This window comes from Culex quinquefasciatus, chromosome 2, assembly GCF_015732765.1.
Source record: "Culex quinquefasciatus strain JHB chromosome 2, VPISU_Cqui_1.0_pri_paternal, whole genome shotgun sequence".
NCBI classification, from domain to species: domain Eukaryota; kingdom Metazoa; phylum Arthropoda; class Insecta; order Diptera; family Culicidae; genus Culex; species Culex quinquefasciatus.
In genome coordinates, this window is record NC_051862.1 from 4,216,879 (window position 1) to 4,238,493 (window position 21,615).

The 21,615-nt window shown below is 35.9% G+C and overlaps 3 protein-coding genes across 4 annotated transcripts in view; all 3 read left to right on the forward strand.

The window, feature by feature from the left end:
* The first annotated feature begins 309 nt into the window (after positions 1-309).
* On the forward strand, positions 310-931 carry LOC119767345. Its single transcript, XM_038255734.1, has 2 exons — positions 310-440; positions 501-931. Exons 1-2 carry the CDS (start codon positions 387-389, stop codon positions 759-761), a joined length of 315 nt encoding a protein of 104 aa, XP_038111662.1. The 5' UTR covers positions 310-386; the 3' UTR covers positions 762-931.
* A 4,485-nt stretch (positions 932-5,416) lies between these two features.
* LOC6043268 (kielin/chordin-like protein) lies at positions 5,417-9,340 on the forward strand. Its single transcript, XM_038255803.1, has 3 exons — positions 5,417-5,749; positions 7,702-7,970; positions 8,097-9,340. The coding sequence occupies exons 1-3, from the start codon at positions 5,707-5,709 to the stop codon at positions 9,171-9,173; spliced, it is 1,389 nt and encodes a 462-aa protein (XP_038111731.1). The 5' UTR covers positions 5,417-5,706; the 3' UTR covers positions 9,174-9,340.
* A 3,399-nt stretch (positions 9,341-12,739) lies between these two features.
* Positions 12,740-21,615, forward strand: part of LOC6050984 (trace amine-associated receptor 1) — a 118,190-nt gene continuing 109,314 nt past the window's right edge. The window contains exons 1-2 of one of the 2 annotated variants that reach the window (XM_038256546.1): positions 12,740-12,920; positions 13,089-13,803. The gene's annotated coding sequence lies outside the window, so the exon portion shown is untranslated. Of the gene's footprint in view, positions 13,804-21,615 lie in introns of both variants that reach the window. The other variant, XM_038256545.1, reaches the window with a different exon arrangement.

The window sequence follows — 21,615 nt, forward strand, 5'->3', positions numbered from 1 at the left end:
GATTACTTTACTAAGTACTGCATTTAAAAAAAACAGAAAAAAACACATTTGAAATAAATGTGACAACAGACAACAACACTAACAGAACACTCTTTTTACGCGGTTTTTGTTGTCATTTCTTGCGATTGCCCGGCAACAACACACAGTATTGTTCTAATGAAGGTGCAATGGTGCACTATCAAGCTCACGATCTGGTGCAGTGATCGATATCACGGTGGTAATGGATTACGACCATTTCCGAACCTTATGTTTCACTGTCACCAGTGCCGGCGAGCCACGTGGTATTTAGACACTTATAAAACGACAATTTAGGCGAGCAAAAGTCACACAAAGTTTTGAAACGTTCTGATAGTTGGTTCGCAAATTTTGAACAATCTGCACACAAAATGAAAGCTTTTGCCGTTACTTTGCTGGCGATTGTAGCTGTTGCTCTGCTGGTGGTATGGTTGCAAAAAAAAATCTTCATTTTCAAAATTATTTTAATTTTCCACAATTTATAGGACGTCTGCCAGGGACAGTACGACTTCAGGAAGCCGGATGGTCGAATGGAGGACATCGAGGCCATGCTGAAGCATAGCCACATGCCGTCGTTTGAGGATATGCCACGGTTCCGCCGGTCGCCGTTTGATGATTTCAACGAGGAGATCGAAGAGCACGCTGAAGATGGTGGAAATAATCACGGCCAGGGACAGGGTGGCGGTCAGGGTCAAGGCCAGGGACAGGGAGGGCAAAACGGCCAGGGTCAGGGTGGAAAGCATTAAGTGTTGTTTCGGTGGAAAGCTTGGAGAACAATAGTATCTGGATTTGGTTGTCAATTGCATCGTTATTTTACAGTTTGGTGACAGTGCACGTTTTGTGAAGCTTTTATTTTTTTTATTATGAATAATGTTATTTGATTGATGTTTAATAAATTTGCACAATGCTTTATAAAATTTGAAGTTATTTTTGGAGAACTTTTGATAAAAGTCCCGCCTGCTTCATTATGTTTTAAAATACAGACAGTTTATCGCAAAATCACCCAAGTTTTTTATTTTCAAAATACTTTACGATTAAATCACAATGCTGAACATTGAACACAAAAAGTAACTTGAAATCGCAGCAATTTGAAGTTTCCGATCATATTACCAAACAAAAATAGTAATCGTAGTATACTGCCCCTGATCGCATAAATGTCCCATATGCATTTTCTTCGTTTTTGAGTTATTGATGCAGTTTGGTTCAAAATCGTGTCCTCTTTCAGAAAAGCCTATAACATCCAGTACTTTGTTCTAGAAATCAGGAGGAAATCCAGTTTTTTCGCGAAAACTTAACACGTAGCCTTATGTATGGGACAAACTTCAAATGCGTTTTTCTCAGCTTGCTGTTTTTGCATATGGGACATTTATGCGAACATGGGCAGTATAGAACTATAAAATTCGTAAAGATATCCTGTCTTTCAGTACCGTCATCTGGGGCGAATCGGAACTACAGTCTGAATAGGGGTAGCAGGTTTAAGAGCACTTAAAACCTTAAAAGCTTTAAACTTGGAAATCGATGCACTATTTTTGTTAATATAAGTTTTGTTAACTCGAAACCAATGAAAAATATCCAAATATTGTTCAGTAACAAGGCTAAATCAGCTGTCTCAATTCACTCCATGTGTCCCTATTCGTCCCAGATGACGTTACCCATGATTTTTTTGAAATTGGATTTTTGATTGACAGTTTACATAAATTTATAAATACTTACTACAAATCGTTAAATTTTGACAAAACACTTAGAATACAGAAGTAAATTTTCAACCAAGAATTGAACTCCTTTACGATGAATTCGCAGTATTATTATAATACAATGGACTTCAGACTATTTCTGTTGTTGGGCTTAAAATATTTGAATTCTTAAATTTAAATGGTTGAACAGAACGATTTATTTATAATAATCATATCGATAAAATGTTCAAAACACTTAACTAATAATAACGTGCAAATATAATCAAAATCTGCATAAATAGATCATCTCCTCGTGCAAAGCCTCTTTAAATATTCCATCAATCACGTCCATTGATTTGCCATTCAATCGCCGGCCCCTCCGGAATCCTCAATGAGCGCACAAACAAACGTGTGGCCGCGTCGCACCAAGTTCAAAGAAAAAGCTCAGCCTGTTTGGCTGCGGTTGGCGCGGGGGATTTTTTCTTTCCCACATCTTCCAGGGGCGCAAATCGATCCCAACTCGAAAAACCATTAATATTGGCTATAGGCTGACCAAGTTTGCACGAACTGTGACGCGAAAAATGACGTCGCCGCCGTCGTCGTTTAAATCGGTTTTGCAAAGCCAACTTTGTTTGCCCCAACTCGGTCAACGTGCTTTTTAAACATCATCGGTGTTTAGTGAGAGCTCTGGGGAATGAAAAAATAAAATGAAAAAATAAATGTCTGCGATGATGAGTAAACACAATGAGCCATAAAGCGCATAAGGACTGTGGACTCGACTGGACAGGAGGGAGGACTAGCATGTAAATATTATTGTTTGCCGGGTGCTAATAACGAGAGCATGGTGGAAAAGGATGTAATCTTGACCTGACAAGAAAATGTTTGTAAAGAATTAAATTTGATTATAAACAAACAATTAACATGCTGAAAAAAAATTGTACAGATAAAAGTAAAAAGTATCTGCCAATTTTATGACCACCAACCCTTCCTCAAAGGTGTCATCTGTGGGAATTCCACCCGTTCATTACCAACGCTGGGCTGTGAGCTCGCAAATATTAGCGGTTGAGGATTTCCGAATATTTCAACCGGTGTGTGAGTGCGAGAGGTGCCTTGGGTTGACGAGATAAAACAGTTTCATGGCTCATGATTTACGTTCGTTCGTGCGAAAGTTGGAGCTTCCAATTTTGCATTGCTGTGGTGTAATTTGAACCTGCGGGAAAATACAGATTTACAAAACTGCGAAATTTTACATCCATTCCTGGAAGGTGTTATTATGAAAATTTGCCATCCTGATCCCACCCACAAACATTGTTGCAAAATCGCAACAATCACAAATGAATTTTATTTGCAGGAGATTAAATTACTTATCAGCATCATCAATCAAGGCCACCCACGGTGAAAACACAGCTGATCGATTGGTCATAGGCGAACGGTTCTTAGAAAAGTGAGAAAAAAGTCCCGCTCGTTGCCAACAGTGTTTTTTAAACTGATAACGGCTTGTTGCGAATATTCATCCTGTGATGTTGTTTACCCACGGATTTCAATTGAGCGTGGCATTTCTGCTTTGAACTACTTTCTTTAGCATGGTGTTGAAAATGCTGTGTGAAAACATTGAATCATCGTAGATTTTAAAGTTTCCGTTGTTGGATTCTTGAGAACTGTTTTTCATACATTTGTCTTGGAATGAAACTAAGACAAAAATTGAAATTGTAAGCAAAATTGTATTTTTAAAAATAAAACATTTTAACACTCAACAATTGTGAGGCAAAATTGTTGAACTCAATTATATTTTTATCATATTATAAAATATTTATTTTAGTTGTAGCTTATTATGAAAAGGTGGTAAATGATTCTCTACACGAGCCATCACACTTTTTTTTTAAATTTTGGCAAAACAAATCGTTGTTAAAAATGGGTTGACAGGATTCCATTAAAAATATGATCATTAAAGTTAACCCTCAACTACCCAACCCGACCATTGCAAAAGCGGAATCTGAATACAGTTGTTATATGTGTTAACCTATTAACGAGTTTTTTTTTTGATTTTCTAGAATTTTTCTTTGGGAAAGTCGCTGAAAATCGGTGCATTCTTGTTGAACTTCTTTTGAAACTGCCTCAAGAGACTATAAATTACATATATGACCTTCAATAAAAAAAGTCTCCAAACAAACTTTAACAAATTTATACCTTTCTTTGAAATAACCCCAAAAATTTAAGTCGGAAACCTAAAAACGATCGAATAAAAATCTTTTCTTTGTACAATGTATCATCAAAATACAGCAACTGATTTTTTGGATTTTTGCTCGAATTTGCATAAAACACTGCTTGAAGTATTTAATTTAAAAACTATTTAGTACATTTTTAATCCTCTGCCATATAACATTTAAAAATTTTAAAATATTTTCCAATCAATCACATTGTAGAGAACAGTTTTCTGAACAATATACATAAAAAGTATCAATATTGGTTCATCGAAACACTAATATAGCCAATTTAGTAAAATAAAAAGTGACTTTCTCCCAAATGTCTGGATTTAATTCCCATTCGAACGATAAACACTGCCTACTTAGATATTTTTTGTGATGAAAATATTTTGTTGAAACTTGAAATTTATAACAAATGTGTTGAAATTTATAGGAATTATTTTGTTAAATGTCCGGAAAGAGACCTTATTTCATGGTGCCAAATATCAGACTTGCTTAATTTGTTATCTTACCGTGAAAAACTTTTTAAAAAGAGCTGAGACAATTTTCTACAATTTTCCATTTTAAATATTGTTGAATTGATTTTTTAGTGTCGCTTAATCAGCTCTCATGTTTTAACTGGTCATACTTCGGACCTTTTGTGAATATAATCAGGTAAAAAATTCTACTGTTCAGAAATTTTGAAATCATTTCTAACATTTCAAAGGGCTGAAAACATTTGTTTTGAACATTATTTTATAAATTAAAATAATTTTGTCTTGGAAAACCTCCACCATTTTTAGCTTCAAAACATGTTGACACATAATTCATAATTCTGCAAGTCTTAACAGTATCATAGCTTCAATTATTAACTATTTCAATTTGTTGTCAAAATGTTTGTCGAAATTGAGTTTAAGATGACGTTTTTTAATCTTAAACAATATTTAGTACACTGAAATAAAAAAAAGTATCAAATTCCTAAATTTAGGAATTTTGCCTCCTTTTCTTATTAAGTAATCCAAAAAAACCCATTACTGAATAAGGAAAGGAGCCAAAAATCCTAGAATTTAGGAATTTGGTACTTTTTTTTATTTCAGTGTATCAAACATTAAAAATCAATTTTCTCGAGAAATGCTAAATTATCGAGGCTATAAGACGACATGATTTATGTAATTTGCTTAATGCAAGAAATTGAATGAAATTGTTGAAAATCAAAAACAAACAAATAATTATGAGTATTGAACTTAAATATGTTTTTACTATAAATAGTTAACTAAAATATCAAAGCAAAATTGTTAAGAGATCAAACATGATTCCACCTTAAAAACAAACTTTTGTACTCATATCAAAAATAGAACCATTAAATTTCTACAAAGAATACCAACAGAGGGTTAAAAGAATATTTACTTCGCGGGAATACAACCGCTCGTTCCACAATTATCGCCGGCTGGTTCTGTGGTTGCCATTCGTCGCTGGCGTCGTCGTCGTCGTCGTCGGGGCCCGGGTTCGAACACGAGCTGATAAAGTATTTAAATGAATGAAGCTGACCGATCGGCGAACCAGTCGAGCAGCTCAAGTGCGAAAGTGAGGATCGAAAGACAGCTTTTTCGGAGGAGACAGTTCAGTGCCGGTGTTCCTAAGCAGGTCGACAGCCAATAATTGAACGATCAATTAAGAATTTAACGGGGAAGAGATCGTCGTAAGGTGTATTGACGAGATAGTGTGCAAAGTGCCAACGTCCGGAATTGTGTGGCCTGGAGAGTTGCCGGGGGAAGATCAAGAGGAATAGTTAGCCGGGAAGATCTGAATCAATACGGAAGGTGGTGAAGCTCGCGATGAGGTCATTACTACTAATTGCGGCGGTGCTCGTCGCTGGAGGTACGGAAAAGTGTGTTGTGGTGTGGTGATTATTTTGCACGAAATTGCATAAATCTTACCTATTGTTTATGTTTGACTGTAATTTGAGTGAAACTTGTTGTTATGTTTGGATTCAATACAAATGACTTTCTGTATTTTTATGTGGTGGTTTTGGTTTTGATTGAATTTTCAAATCATTTTTTTAAATTTGTTTAATTCTTATTTTTTGGGTTTTTGGGGTTTTGTAAAAATTGATTTTCAATTGCATTGAATTGGTTTATGTGTTTTTGGTATGGTATATTTCTGAGGCATTGAATAAAACCGACTTAATAAATTTCTTGTTCATTACAAGAATAAATGCTATTTCCAGAGCATAAAAGGTGTGAATTCAGGATGTTTTTAGTGATTTTTTGAAAAGGTCCTATAAACAAAACTCTAGATTTGTTCTTCAATATATATTTTTACACAAGTTTTCAACTTTACACAGTTTTAGAAAAAAACAATGTTTTTCGTCATCTTAAGAGAGTTGAGAATCTGAAAATCGATGTGAAAAATGTTTCGCCACGTTTTCTTACAACCTTTTAATATTTTTTTCAGGCTGTTGTCCCGATTCGACTCATTTGATAGCACTCATATTTTTAGGTGTTATATTACCATGTTTAAGGCTAGTACAAATTTTATTTAAACTTTTTGTCTCCCCCCCCCTTCAAAGTTGGCCAAAAAATCAGAGGGTAAAAAAATATATTTCAATTTTTTTAATTTTTTGATTTTTTTGACCCCCCTCGACCCCAGCCAGAGCCGAGGGACAAAAACTTTGAAAAATATTTGCATCGGCCTAAACAGAGTTATACTAGAATATTCAACCAACCCTTCAGATCGAGTTTTCTTTTTTTTATATATAAATTTGCCAATTGAAGTTTGTTTTGAAAAACACTATTTTTATTTTCAAAAGATTTTTTTTTGTTAAGTGTGTTAAGTTAAAAAAAACCAAGATTTGCTCAAATGTTGTGTAATTTGGTGAGATTTAATAACAATCTTTTAATTTATCAAAAAGAGAATTGGTAACATTCTATATTTTTCACTAATAATAAGTTCTCTTCTTACTGTTTATTTTGGCGTTCAGAGTAAATCTCTCTAGAATTCGTTTTGAAATTGAAACAAATCGATTTGAATTTGTTTGGAAAACTGTTGAAAATTTTGTGAGCGAATTCATTAGCATAAATTCTGAACAATTAATTAATTTTGCTTTGTCCACGTCAGTCAAGTTCAAGGTGGCTTCGTCTAAGCCAAAATTTCAGCTTCACTTCCGGACCGAATAAGCTAATTGTAATTCGGCTACCTTGACCAAAGTTGAAACGTAAACTGTAACGCCCAGCCGAATCCGCAAGCTAACGCGCAAATTGCCGTTAGGACTTGGGAACGCGATTCTTCCTCCGGTTGTTCAACGTCGACAGACTGCTGTTGGTGAAAGGTCAAGTTCAGCTTTCAATTATGGCTTCGCTCTCTCCTTCTTGCAATCGGTTGCTGATTGTGACTTTTTCCGTGTTTTCTTCTTCTCCGAACACTCTCACACACTCTTTGAGCCGGCAATTCGATCCGAAATGGACGGATGTGGTAGACAGCGTTTGATGCTGTTCATCTGGGTCATCTCAGGCTCTGTAACGCACGAGTTTACTCGAGAACCTTTATCACCCGCTTATCGCTGGCGGTGTCAGCATGTGGCTTTACTGCTGAGCTGAACCATACAGCATGTGCTTCTCCTCCAGGGTAATTGCAGCGATGACGACTGTAAACAAATCGGGCCCATAATCGGGAGATGACTTCACGGCTTTTTTCAGCTTGGCATGACCATGGATTTTTTTTCCACTCCTCTTCTTTTTTTTACTATGCTCGCTGATAAGAAGTTATGCTCGTGGAGTAAAAATAACAGCACAAAAAAAAATAATCATAATATTTTTCGTTTCAAATTTTAGCGCTGGCATTGGACGAAGGCCAAGTGTGTGAACCGGGAAGCAACTTCATGGTGGAGTGCAACAAATGTCGCTGCTCGTCCGATGGCAAGCTGATGTCATGCACGAGAAAGTTCTGCGTGCCGGACTCGTTCCAGAGTGACGACCCGGCACCGGCTGTGGCTCAGCTGCCAACGATTGCTGTGGATGATGCCTCGGTGGCTTCGAAGGGAGACGAGGAGCAGGTGCACACCAACGGGCAGGTTTGCACCCCCAACGAGACTAAGCAGGAGGTAGGTTGAGAAGCTTTTAGTGACTGCAGTTTGTCATTTAATATTAATCTATGAGAATGAAAAAATGTTGAAAGATAATTGATTTTAACAGATTTTTTCAAAAATGCTTTCTCACCTCAATTTCAGGACTGCAACCGCTGCAAGTGCGCCGCCAACGGGATCGGCTGGTTCTGCACCCGGAAGGCTTGCCCACCGAGGGAAAAAAGACACGCGTCCCGACAAAATCCGCTGCAGTGCACGCCGGGAACATCGTTCAAGAGCTCGGATGGATGTAACGATTGCTTCTGCACCGAAACCGGAATCGCTGCCTGCACGATGAAGTTCTGCTTCAACGATGTTGCCAAGGTCAAGCGGGAAGCTCCCAAGCTGGCCAAGCAGTGTGAACCGGGAAGTTCGTTCAAGAGTGCCGACGGATGTAACGATTGTTTCTGTACGGAAACCGGAATCGCAGCTTGTACCATGAAGTTCTGTTTCAATAACAAGGTAAAGCGAGAGGCTCCAGCTGGTACCCAGTGCGTGAAGGGAACGTCTTTCAGGAGCTCGGATGATTGCAACACTTGCTTCTGTGGTGAAAATGGTGTCATCGCTTGTACCAGGAAGTTCTGCGTGCCCAAGGTTAAACGGGATGTCCAGCAGCAGTGCGTTCCGGGAAGCACATTCAAGGATGCCGAAGGATGCAATGATTGCTTCTGTACCGCTGACGGACGTGCAGCTTGTACGGAAAAGCTTTGCCTGAAGCCACAGAAGACGAAACGGGATGCTCCTCAGCCGGAAAAGCAGTGCGAACCTGGAACCTCATTCAAGAGTGCTGACGGTTGTAACAATTGCTTCTGCACGGAAAACGGAATCGCCGCGTGTACGCAGAAATTTTGCTTCCCGACGAAGACGAAGCGACAGGTGGCCATCGGTCAGGCGGTTCCCAAGGTGGACTGCAAGCCGGGAACGTCGTTCAAGCACTCGGACGGATGCAACAACTGCTACTGCGGAGAGAACGGAATCGCGGCCTGTACGCAGATGTTCTGCTTCACGAAGGAGAAACGAGATGTTGACGAGCTGCCCCAGTCGAAGCTTGCTCCCGGAACGGAGGGATTCGAGTGCAAGCCGAACTCCCGCTTCAAGTACCAGTGCAACCAGTGTCGGTGTGACAATACCGGAAAGTTTGCAGCGTGCACATACAAATTCTGCATCGAGGGTGAATACTGAGGCGGAGTAGTAGGAAGACCGTGAATGGGACACCTGAAGAGTACTAAGATCGATTTATTATCTATTTTATTAAGATAGGTTTTCTATTGGGCAGGTCTCGAAGTGCCTGCTTGTACAAGTGCTCTCTTATAAGAGAACTCAATAAAGTATAATTTTGTTGTAAAATATACCAACCACAATCAATGCATATCACCAATTCATAAAAACTCGAAACATGTAGTTAATCATAAACAAGGTGTACTACGAAAGAATCAAGTATAACATTTTGCCTTCCATTACAGGACTGAATGTTACGGGCAAAATCAGTAAATTCTGGAATAAAAGACGCAATAGTGGCTTGTTCAAGCACTTAGTATTTAAAGTGCAATTAGGCTGCAGCAAATATTTCTGATAGTCAATGACTCCCCAGTCCCCACCCCCATTAAAATTCGGCCTTAGAATCAAGTAGCCATTTAAAAAAAAAACAAACTTCAAATTATTGATAGAAATAGAATTCTAATCAATAATTCAAAACCATTTCAACAAATTTATATAATTAAGATGTGGAGGGCCTCTAATTTCAACATTAATATTTATTTTTATTTTTATTCAACCTTTGTTTGAATTTTAGAAATTTCGAGAACTTCAAATTTTAGATAGTCGGTCCAGCACTCATTTTAAAGAAGTTTGGCTGTTATGTTTGAATTCGATTGTTGTCATTTCTGAATTGATTTCTTCAGAATTAATTATTAAACTGAAAAAAAAACAAAATTATCCATCTGGTAAAAATTATATATTATTTAAAAAAATAACTTGTATTGTTACCGAAAAGTTTCACAATTTTTACAGGTTACAGTTTTTACTGTGTAACTTCTTTGTGTTTCTTGAAGTGGAGTGTTTCTTTTTAGAGGAACTTTATTGATTTATTTGTTTTGCCTAAGCAATAAACTTTTGTATAAAAATTAGCTTTAAAAACAAATTAAAAAAACTGAAAATAAAGATCGATACAAATATTTTTAAAATATTAACAAATATCTCAAAATAAGTCAAGAAACCGGTGAGCAAAACACATATTTTTTCATAAACTTCAACTTAACTAAAAATTCGAAGAATAACGGATTGTAACTATTTTGTGTAAAGATATTTGAATTGAATTTTAAAAACGTTGTATTGTGGAAATTATAGTTTGAAAAACTTGAACGACCATTTTGAATGTTTTTTTTTTATTTTTTTTTATTTAAGAGTGCTTATTAACTAGAGTTTGTTGCACCATTCAAGCTCATGCCTATCCCCTAAAATACTGTCGACAAAATAATTTACATCCAAGTTTGACTACATTTTTTGCAGCAGAGCAGTTCTCTCAGATTTCGGTCATTCGATTTTTGTTGTTGACTGAAACTTTTTTGGTGCCTTTGGTATGCCCAAAGAAGCCATTTTGCATCATTAGTTTGTCCATATAATTTTTCATAAAAATGTGGCAGCTGGTCATACAAAAATGATGTATGAAAATTCAAAAATCTGTATCTTTTGAAGGAATTTTTTTAGCGTTTGGTGTCTTCGGTCAAGTTGTAGGTATGGATACGGACTACATTGAAAAAAATGATACACGGTAAAAAAAATTTGGTGATTTTTTATTTAACTTTTTGGCACTAAAACTTGATTTGCAAAAAAACACTATTTTTTTAATTTTTTGATATGTTTTAGAGGACATCAAATGCCAACTTTTCAGAAATTTGCAGGTTGTGCAAAAAGTCTTTGAGCGAGTTATGAATTTTTGAATCAATACTGATTTTTTCAAAAAATCGAAAAATTTGTCGCTAAAATTTTTCGACTTCATTTTTCAATGTAAAATCAAATTTGCAATCAAAAAGTACTTTAGTGAAATTTTGATAAAGTGCACCGTTTCAAGTAAAATCCATTTTTAGGTGACTTTTTTGAAAATAGTCGCAGTTTTTCATTTTTTTTTTAATTAGTGCACATGTTTGCCCACTTTTGAAAAACATTTTTTTGAAAAGCTGAGAAAATTCTTTATATTTTGCTTTTTTGAATTTTGTTCATACGACCTTTAGTTGCTGAGATATTGCCATGCAAGTGTTTAAAAACACATTGAAAATCGGACCATTAGTTGCTGAGATATCGACATTAGAAAATGGTGTGTTGTTTGGATGGGGCTTAGAAAACACCAATTTTCCTGTTTTTAAAACATTTGCATGGCAATATCTCAGCAACTAAGGGTCGTATCAACAAAGTTCAAAAATGCAAAATATAGAGAATTTTCTCAGCTTTTCAAAAATATTTTTTTCAAAGGTGGCACATGTGCACTAATTTAAAAAAAAATGAAAAACTTCAACTATTTTCAAAAAAGTCACCTAAAATGGATTTAACTTGAAAACGGTGCACTTTAACAAAATTTCACTAAAGTACTTTTTGATTGCAAATTTGATTTTAAATCGAAAAATGAAGTTGAAAAATTTTTGCGACCAATTTTTCGATTTTTTGAAAAAATCAGTTGACCAGCCAGCTGTCAAATTTGTATGGAAAATTATATGGACAAACTAATGATGCAAAATGACTTTTTTTGAGCATACCGAAGGCACCAAAAGAGTTTCAGTCGGATTTAAAAATACAAAAATTAAAATTTAAGTAAAAAGACCGATTTCGTAGAGAATTGCTCAGCATTGAGTGCAAAAGCTTGCCTATTTGAGAATATTTAATTACAATCGACAAGAACAATAGCAATACAATTCTTAACAAAATAAAAATAAGTCAAATATTCATATTTTTGAAAATCATCTTTTTTTTTCTTTCTTCAAATCAATAGTAATGAAATTTATTTGCAACACTGGTTCATTTTGTTTATTTATTTTAAAAGGAAATAATAAAAGTTATTGAATGATTTTTTTCCTTTTTGCCTTACTTACTAAAGAAAGGTATTTTTTACATTTATCAAATCTTAGTTCTGGACCGTTACTGCGCCAGGTAAAAAGTTTAAAAGATTCATTGGAAAAAAAATGAAAAACACTTAAATCTGGAATATAATGTAAAACCCTAAAAGCAAATGATAATGATTGAAGATTGCAAAACAGGCACAATTATATCAAAAACAAACATGAACAGTCACAGTTTTTTGGTTTTGATCTACGCATATGCGATGAAATCATTTTCCCACCAGCAAATAATCTCTCTGATTCTCTCTCACAATTATAGCACGGAAATCTTTTGAAAATAATAAATTTTACTTCATGTTGTTTTCTTTTTTCATAGTTTTTACCATATGTTTTCTTATTTTATTACCAAATTCAATATTTTTATATTTTCTTTGATGGTTTTCAGTGTCAAAAACATCGCAACAACAAAAAACAGCTGATTATTCATCGCACTCTCTCTCTCGCGAGAAGCTTCCTTCTCGCATGGAGAGATTTCAAAAAGCGCGGGAAACATTTCCCTGCTTTTCCTCACAACCGCCTCTCTCCGGAAAATTCTCTCTCCACTCACTCTCTTTCTCTTGTGCACCGCAAAAGCACATGGTCCGTTTGTTGATGCTACGCTTTTCGTCAGGACTGGGGGTCTTCTCGTGAAGAAAGGGAGGCCAAAATATGCTGCCGCTGATGCTGCTGCTGGTGGCGGGGACATTTTTGCGAAAGCATGTGGTCCTTTTGTGTGCCAGCTGGAGTGTTGCGGACTTTAGTCGCACGTTGACTGTCGCCGGTGACGGATGCAAATCCTTCGCGTTGTTTTGTGTGGATTTTGGTCGCGCGCTTCCTTTAGGTGTGTGTTGTGGAAGCTTAATTCGTGTGAATTTTATTTTTTTTTAAGATCGAAAAGACAGTTTACCAGTGGAGTCATATGCAATAAATTAAGAAAGAGTTTTTCGTCGATTTCCCTTTTCGGTCGTCCTTTTGAGCTTTCGCCCACACACTCAAAAATCCATTCCAGGATGGATGGTAGCAGGTTGCAGCAGCTTTCGTTCTGCAGTCGAAATTAGTGCTCGCAAAAAGTTAATCCCAGGGCCCAAAAGTGCAGAGCTGGAGAGTGTGATAAAAATAAATTATGTGTAAGTTGGTGAAATTGGATACCCAAATTCCGGACCAGCCTAAGCTTGCATCCAATTTTTCGGTGGTGTGCACAGCGGGACGCCACGTGGGAGTGTCTGATGCCTGCAGGCTCCGTTGTCTTCTGGCAGTGACACGTGGTGGTTGGTGACGTTGAGAAAGCTAATCCGCAACCACAAGCCGAACGAAGCATAAAGAGTGCACTTTTCTCAAAAAGTACTTAATTAATGTGTTTATGTGTAAGTGTCGGAAAAGTCTCCACTTTCCACTCCTCGAAGGGAAATTAATTCAGAAAAAGTAGTGTTTTTGATGGTGTATGGAAAGTGGATGATAGTAGCATTTGGTGACGTTGAGTAGTGGTGACAAATTGGCGGACATTTGTTGGAAAAAGCTGCGCTGGCATCGGTGACTTGTCGGGAGGAGAAGTTGAGAATAAAAAATAAGAAAATACTTGGCACTCGCGTGAAAGCAAATGCATGTTAAGTGTTAATTTTTTTTCTCTTGCGCTGGTTTTTCTGCACTGGATTTTGGAGCGCAAAGTGAAAAATAGCTCGCGAGTGATAATTCTTAAGAAGAACCATCGGGAACAGCATTTTGATGTAAGTTTAATTGTGTAAGATGCTTTTTTTATTTTTAAATAAAAAAAACAAGTTTAGTTCTTTTGTTTTACGAAGATTGTTTAACAAACAAGATATAAAATTAAATGACTATAGTTTTGACAGTGTTATTTTAAGTGATTACATAGTAATGAAGTTTTATATCTGACACATATTTTGATAATCCAATTTTTTATTTTGGTTTTTGGAGGGAGTTTCTGATCGAAAAAATCAATTCTAAAAAACTTTACCTCCTTCGTGTTTGTTTGGAAAGTTTTGAAAATGCACAGATTTTTTTTATGTTAAATTGAATTCTAAATCGAAAAGCACCTTTGTAAAATTTTGAAAATTGTACTGATTTTAAACCATGTTTAAGGTAAAGTTAATCAACAAAATGGTCTATTTGACATTTTTAGGAATAGTGAACATACGTGGATTTATGTCAACTCCTTGAAAAAATATTGTTAGATTTTTGAAATCAGGACTCACGTTACAAAATAGTTTAAATCACATTGTTTAGCCATTATGAAATGTTTATTGTGATTTGAAAAATCTGATAATTTTTTTTCAAAAAGCTGAAAAAACTTTAATATTTCAACAGAGAAAATCTATTTAATCTTTTTTGTATAAAGCGTGGACAATCGCTGGAATTTGAAGGGGTAATGTAATAAAAAGTTATGTAAAAATGGTATATTGTTTAGAGTGTAAAACAATTTTGTCGAAGACACCATCGATCAGAAATTCCCTTCACGAGACACAGATTTTGGAATGTTTTCATTGCACTAAATTTGCATGAAGAAGCGGATGAAGAAAAATGGTTTATTTGGACAAAATGAATTGAAATAAATAAATCAATGAAAAGTCGATTTGTAAAATTCAAGCGAATTGCATACTACTTCCTTGGTTGCTGTGCACTCTTGAATCAAAGCTTGATGTTTTTGATTGCTGAATTAAAATTAATTTATTAAAAAAAAGTTATCGAAAAGAGTAACATTTTTTGACATAATACTTTTATTTAAGAAAATTTAGTGCAAATCTAATATTCATTCTGTATTTTTATTCTAGATCTTCTAGTGGTGGGGTGAGTTATATTGTTTGATTTTTTCTAATATTTATTAGTCACATTTCAGTAGGGACTATCCATAAATCACGTTGACACATTTTTGGAAATCCCCACCACCTTGTGGATAAACGTCCATACAAAAAATAGACAAACGCAAAGCCCCCCTTAAAGTGTCCACGTGGTTTATGGATGGTCTCTTATAATAGAATAAATTAAAAGAAAAGCAGTTATTATTTCAATCTTCTTAAAGTTTTAATTAAAGAATGTTAATAAGTTTTGTTCTTCCTTTCATTTCTTCTGCCAGCAAAAGTAATAAAAATTCATAAACTTCAAAGAAGAATTAAATTCGACGCCGCTTATGAAATTAGGCAAATCCTCCTCCCGCACCTTACCCAGCCAAATTTTCACGGATCATTGACTCCCCCCGCGAGCAACATAATGTTTTCGTTTTCGTAAAAAAATAAGTCAACACTCATTAAGTTCTCCGTCCCATTCCCGGTCGTCCGGCATCTGTTTCGCCAGTTTAGCTTAGGCATTAATTTTCCTCTCATCCTCCCCCTGGGAGTCGGAAAAATGACTCCCCGAGCTGGGGTCTTAATTGATTGACCGTTTTCTGGTTCGGTTCTGGTCGCCGTGATTACCGTTCGCGCGAAAGGGGAGAAAAATCACCGATAATGATGTTAACGATTCCGTCAGGTGGTGGTGGTGGAATTTCCATCACCGAGGACGAGGAAAACCAAGGTGGGTCGGAAAATTAACTAGCGGTTCTGCTCTCCAGCAGCTGGGATAAAATTTAAGCCCTCTCGAGGGAGAGAGCTGAGTCGTCGTAAAAAGGATCTCTTGGGTGGGATTAATGAAGGGAAAATCAGGAACAAGGAAAAAAGTTGTTTTGAGGGAAGTGGAAAATCTTGATGAAAAATCTGCATTGCTCAAGTGGGCCACTTTTCGTCCATGATTACCTCGGATGGTCTTTTCAACTTTATTTTTATGAGTACCATTCCCAAAGTTTACATTTGTGAAGAGCTGTTCAAAATTTGTTTTCAGTGTTGCAACATAGCGTCGATTTTTTGTTTGCAATAATAATTCAGAAACTGGCATTCGTTGAGCGGGGTCGTCTCATTAGTGAGATTGAACGAATGGAAAATAACTCATGTTAGAATGGAGTTCCTCTACTCTACAGATGAAAAATGGAAACGAATTAATCTTGCTCAACCCTTCTGTCAAGTGCAACCATGCAATATTTCCGGTGGTTTAGTTGCAATTTGTCGTTTCAATATCCATTTGTAAATCGATGGTGAAGAGTGTGTCGTTGTGGGTTTTCGGATAGATCATTTCAACTTTCTGAAATGACTTTTCTCAATTTCAAATATTTTTGTGCAGTCTTCACGCAAATATTTACCTAAAACCAGTGTGGCACCAGCCACGGCGAGCCATAACTCACGCAGTAATGACCCTACAAACTGTCTCTGTCGACGTCAGTCAGTAACACGAAACGGTGCACAGATGTAGCAGTCAACAATTCATAACTGACAAACGGCCAAACGGTTGGAGTGATTTAGAATCAAAAAATACTAGGGATGATTGTCAATGGTTGCCAGTCATCATGATTTTCAGATCAACATTAACTATTGAAAAGGCCTTTAAAACAAATACTTTTCAACATATTTTTATTTAAACGGATGATTGATGAAACACATGAACATTTGACTCATAATTCCACTCAAATGGTGTTTTTTTCGGAATTGCAAAATAAGTTGCATGGAACTCCTTGCAAAACTCGGTGAACCTCGTTGGATAAATGTACAACTTGTTCTGATAAAATCTTTTTTTTGCAACTTGTTGCATAAACTACTATTCTGCTGTCTGGATGAAATGCTCTTATCTTTAAAAAAACAAATATTTTCAGAGATAGCCAAGAATAGTCATGACTTCTATAGGCAAAAACGTCAAGTATTTAACATTAAATAAATTCATATTTGATTTTTCATCTCAGAATAATGTTTGGATTTGTCTTTTTTCCACATTTTTCGAAAATCATATTGTTTTCTAAAATCATTTTTTTAACTTTGGCAGCACTTCTTGTGCCATAAATCAGAAGATGGAATTTTTGAAATCTGAAACATAACCTTTTTTTTTTGTTGAATTTAAATAATTTTAATTTCATTGCAACTCACTGGTTCTCGGGCCTAACTCAACCAATCAAGCTGATTCTTCTTTCCAGTGATTTGTTAAGATGTCTAGATGATTCTAGAACTTTGCAGAACTTAATTTGATCAAATCTGTAATTTTTGCGATCAAAAACATCGTTCCAACTTTTTTTTTCGCGTGTTGAAAAAAATCGCAGAAAATTCCGCGGAGGCAGTCTTTTTAAAAAAAGGTGGAACGATGTTTTCGGTCGCAGAAATTACAGATTTGTTCAAATCAAGTTTTGCAAAATTTTAGGATCATCTGGACATTCTTACACATCACTGGAATCAAAAATCGTCCCGATTGGTTGAGTAATGCCCTAGGACCAGCGAGTCACCTTTTTTGGGAGGCTTGGGCGTCCGTGTAAGTTGGACATGCGTTGGGCGTTCCAGTGTTAAAAGACACAGCAAGATAGTTGTATTTTGGAAAGTTGAAAAATTTGGATGGTTTGATATTAACTCTTTTTAATAGGAACTATGAACAGTTCCCGGTAAAAAATTACACATTTTGCTTAAAATATATAAATTCATGTATAGCCGAACGTATACTGCAGGGGTGCCCAACCTTTTGGCCCTGCAGGCCAGATTTGATTTTTCGGAAGCAGTGGCGGGCCGGAACTAAAGTTTGAAAAAGGTTGAAAAAAGAAACATTTTTTTCATTAACACTGGAACGCCCAACGCATGTCCAACTTACACGGACGCCCAAGCCTCCCAAAAAAGGTGGAACGGCAACTTCAACTCGCTGGTTCTCGGGCATAACTCAATCAATTGGAACGATTCTTGTTTCCAGTGATTTGTAAGAATGTCTAGATGATCCTAAAATTTTGCAGAACTTGATTTGAAGAAATCTGTAATTTCTGCGACCGAAAACATCGTTCCACCTTTTTTCGAAACGACTGCCTCCGCGGAATTTTCAGCGAATTTTTTTTTACACGCGAATAAAAAAGTTGGAACGATGTTTTTGATCGCAAAAATTACAGATTTGATCAAATTAAGTTCTGCAAAGTTCTAGAATCATCTAGACATCTAAAAAAATCACTGGAAAGAAGAATCATCTTGATTGGTTGAGTTATGCCCGAGAGTTGAAGTTACCGTTCCAACTTTTTTGGAGCCTTGGGCGTTGGAATGTTAAATTATTTTTATCAGGTTCAAATATATAAACTATTATTGCAAAAAAGATTCATATATTTTTGATTTGTCGATTGGCAAATAAATACTCAGATATCACCAACTTAAAAAAATCTTTGTTAAATTTCCTCATCATACCAATATTTAAAAAATGAAGCATGATCAAATTTATTAAATGAAAATTAAAATCCAAATTTGCTTTATAAACAAACTTTTTGCGTGTTGTGCACCTTTATTCAAAAAATCTGCAAAATATTTTAATGTTATATAATACCTACATACACAGAAAAAGTGTGGCAACATTAATAATGAAAAGTTTTCTTATAGGGGAACTATACCCTTTCTCAGCCTATTTCTATTATCGGCCTATCAGCACTTTGATCATGAATTACAGCTTAAATAAAGTGTTTTTGACTGTTCCAAAGTAATAAATAGCTCTAACAAAAGTGAGCAAGCGACTCATCATTGTTGATACATCTGCAAATGTTGATTTAATAGCGGAAAATGGCAAAAGTGATGAGAATTGGTCGAACGGCTTAGTGTGATTAAAATGGGTATATTTCCCCTAGTTATTCTTTAAATTTCTTGATCCCTAATTCCTTGACTCATTTAGAGTTTTTTTAATATTTTAAAAATATTAGAATTGATCTTTATTTTAAAAATGATAAATCGGCTATGCGAATAGAACTTCTGTTTGAGGAACTTGATTAAAATTATTTTATAAATAAATAAGTAAGCAAATTTTTTTGGTTAAACTTTTTTTTGAGGAACTTGATTAAAATTATTTTACAAATAAACAAGCCTTACCCGACAAACTTCGTTCTATATATATATAGAAGATAAGTAAGCAAATTTTTGTGTTTAACAAAAAAAAAAATAGCTTACTAATTTATTTATAAAATAATTTTAATCGAGTTCCTCAAAAAAAAGTTCAATTCGCAGTAAACACAGCAAAATCCGTAGGAATTTTAAATTCAGTGTTTTTTCGTACATTTTTAGAAAACAATTCATGGTTTTTCATACATTTTACATTTTTACGATATGAATAATTTTGTTTTCTTGCGCTTTTTTCAGTTAAATAATTGATGCTGGTAATATCAACACAAAAATGATAAGAACTAAATCAAACCTAAGGAATTGAATTATAAAATAAATATTGAAAAAACAAATGCAAAATAAAAAATACGTTTAAATAGCAGCAATTTATCGCAGCAAAAAAAAAAAACAAGTAAATGTTCCTTTTAAATTTTTGTTACAATATCTGAGCATTTGATGCAAATTATATTTTACAATGAAAACATATTTGAAAAAAAAAAGAGTTGGTGGAGTCGGGTCTTTCGAAGTAGCCAAATTTTGAGAAGCTGAAGTTGGAGCCAGAGTCGCTAAAAATCTAGCAGGAACAAGCAAAATAATGTTTTTCGCTTAAATTATCATATTTCAATAGTATTAATGCGATTCAAAGCATAAATATTGGCGGTTCGTGTTTGAAACTTTTTATTCGTAAATAAATGTTTTCAATTGACAATGCTTATTCTTTGTTCCCACTAAATATGAGCGATCCAATTGAAGGTGTGAAAAAATGATCCATCATTACTAAGAAAACTTTTGTTTCACGTGGATCAACTGAAGCTCAGCAAAAAAAATCCAGCAAACTCTGCTGAGCCACCCCACCAAAGATGCACCAATTTAGAGATGCTTTTAAAACGGTAGATAAGCTTCCCGAGAACGTTTAAAATTCTGTTCAGACCAAAATCAGCCAGCCATTGTCGCCGTGTACGTGTGTGGCTATTATCATTCCCCGCCACTATTTTTCGACGGCAAAAATTTTCCCACCGTCCCACATTTCACGGCGGTCTCTGATGTTCGGAGAGATTTTGAATAAAGAAAAAAAAAAACTCCTGGAAAATCCCACGCGCGACTTTTCCATGCAAATGGCCAAAGTTTGCCACTGTATCAGATTCAAAACATCTCGCGCGTACCCGACGGAGACTGTGCGCGCTCGCAAAAACGGACTGATAAAATCGGGGAAAATTGCTGCCGCGACTAAGCCACAAATTTTCGCGCCACCACCCCGCTTTGGTCTTTGGCCAGGGCGCGGTCGCACTTTTGGACGTTTCGCCGCGGCGCTCTGTTTGACTTTGTTATTATGCATCTCGTGACGCATCGACGACTATGGCTGCAAGTGGCTTGAGGACGCCCCAAAAGGAAAATTTATTGCTGCAATTTTAGATTTTTGACCTCTTTGCTAAGCTCCGTAGCAACGTGGCTTGGATGGCACGACGACGGGGATAAAAAAACGACATTTTTACAACAGCTGTTTTGCACATAAATATTCGTTCCTGTAGGTAATGATGAAAACTGAAACCAGTTTTATTTGATTTCAAAACCTTTTATCAAAACTGTTTCCTCCATGGCGCAAAGCACTGTTTATTTGTTTATCGACGTGGTTGAGTGTTTCGCACTGAAGAAGCACAGATTGCTTCCCGCCTCGGGCCGGGAAATTGGCATTCTAGGGGTAGGAAAACTGCACCATTTGACCAAAATAGCAAGCAGCAATGGTAAGAGCAATTCGAGGATCGTGCCGAACTGTGCACCAGCAGTAGTGGCTATAATTTCGGCTGATGGTGAAGAAGACAAACCGATGACAGAGGGAGAGGCTCTGAATTTCTTTTCTGCACAATTTGCTGTCATAAAGCAGCGAAATGGAATGCAAATCAGTTTGACGAACAGCGGGAACGGAATTGTTATTTATATATGGCTGATAAAATGAGTTTTAATGCTTCTTCTATACACAGAAAAAAATGATGGTATTATGCATCAGGGAATGATGACAGATTTTGTGTCAAAAAAATGTGTAATATTACATCAGGAAATGGTGAATTTTCACCAGCCAGAGTATCCAAATTTTTACACATTTTCAAGTAATATTACTCTGAAAAGAGGTAATTTCTAGATTATTTTTTCAAAACCACCAATGTGCCATGGGTTTTCTATGTACGTAGGACCTTTTGAAAAAGTAAGCGAGATATTCAACCAACCAAATTTTCAACCTTCAGAAATTCAACTTTTTGCCTTCCTCACTGAGGTAAGGCTATAATCCTGCTCTAAAAATGAACTTTGTATAAAAACGTCGTAGACCCACCTTTATGTATACATATCGACTCAGAATCGAGAACTGAACAAATGTCTGTGTGTATGTGTGTGTGTATGTATGTACGTGACCAACAAACTAGCTCATATTTCTCGGCACTTGCTGAACCGATTTGACCCAAACCTGTTGCATTCGACTTGGTTTAGGGTCCCATAGATCGAGTTTTATACAGATTGATATTTCGATAAGTAGTTCGAAAGTTATGTATAAAAATGTGTTTTCACATATATTCGGATCTCACTTAAATGTATGTAAACTATGTCTGGGTGCATCATCCGACCATCGGT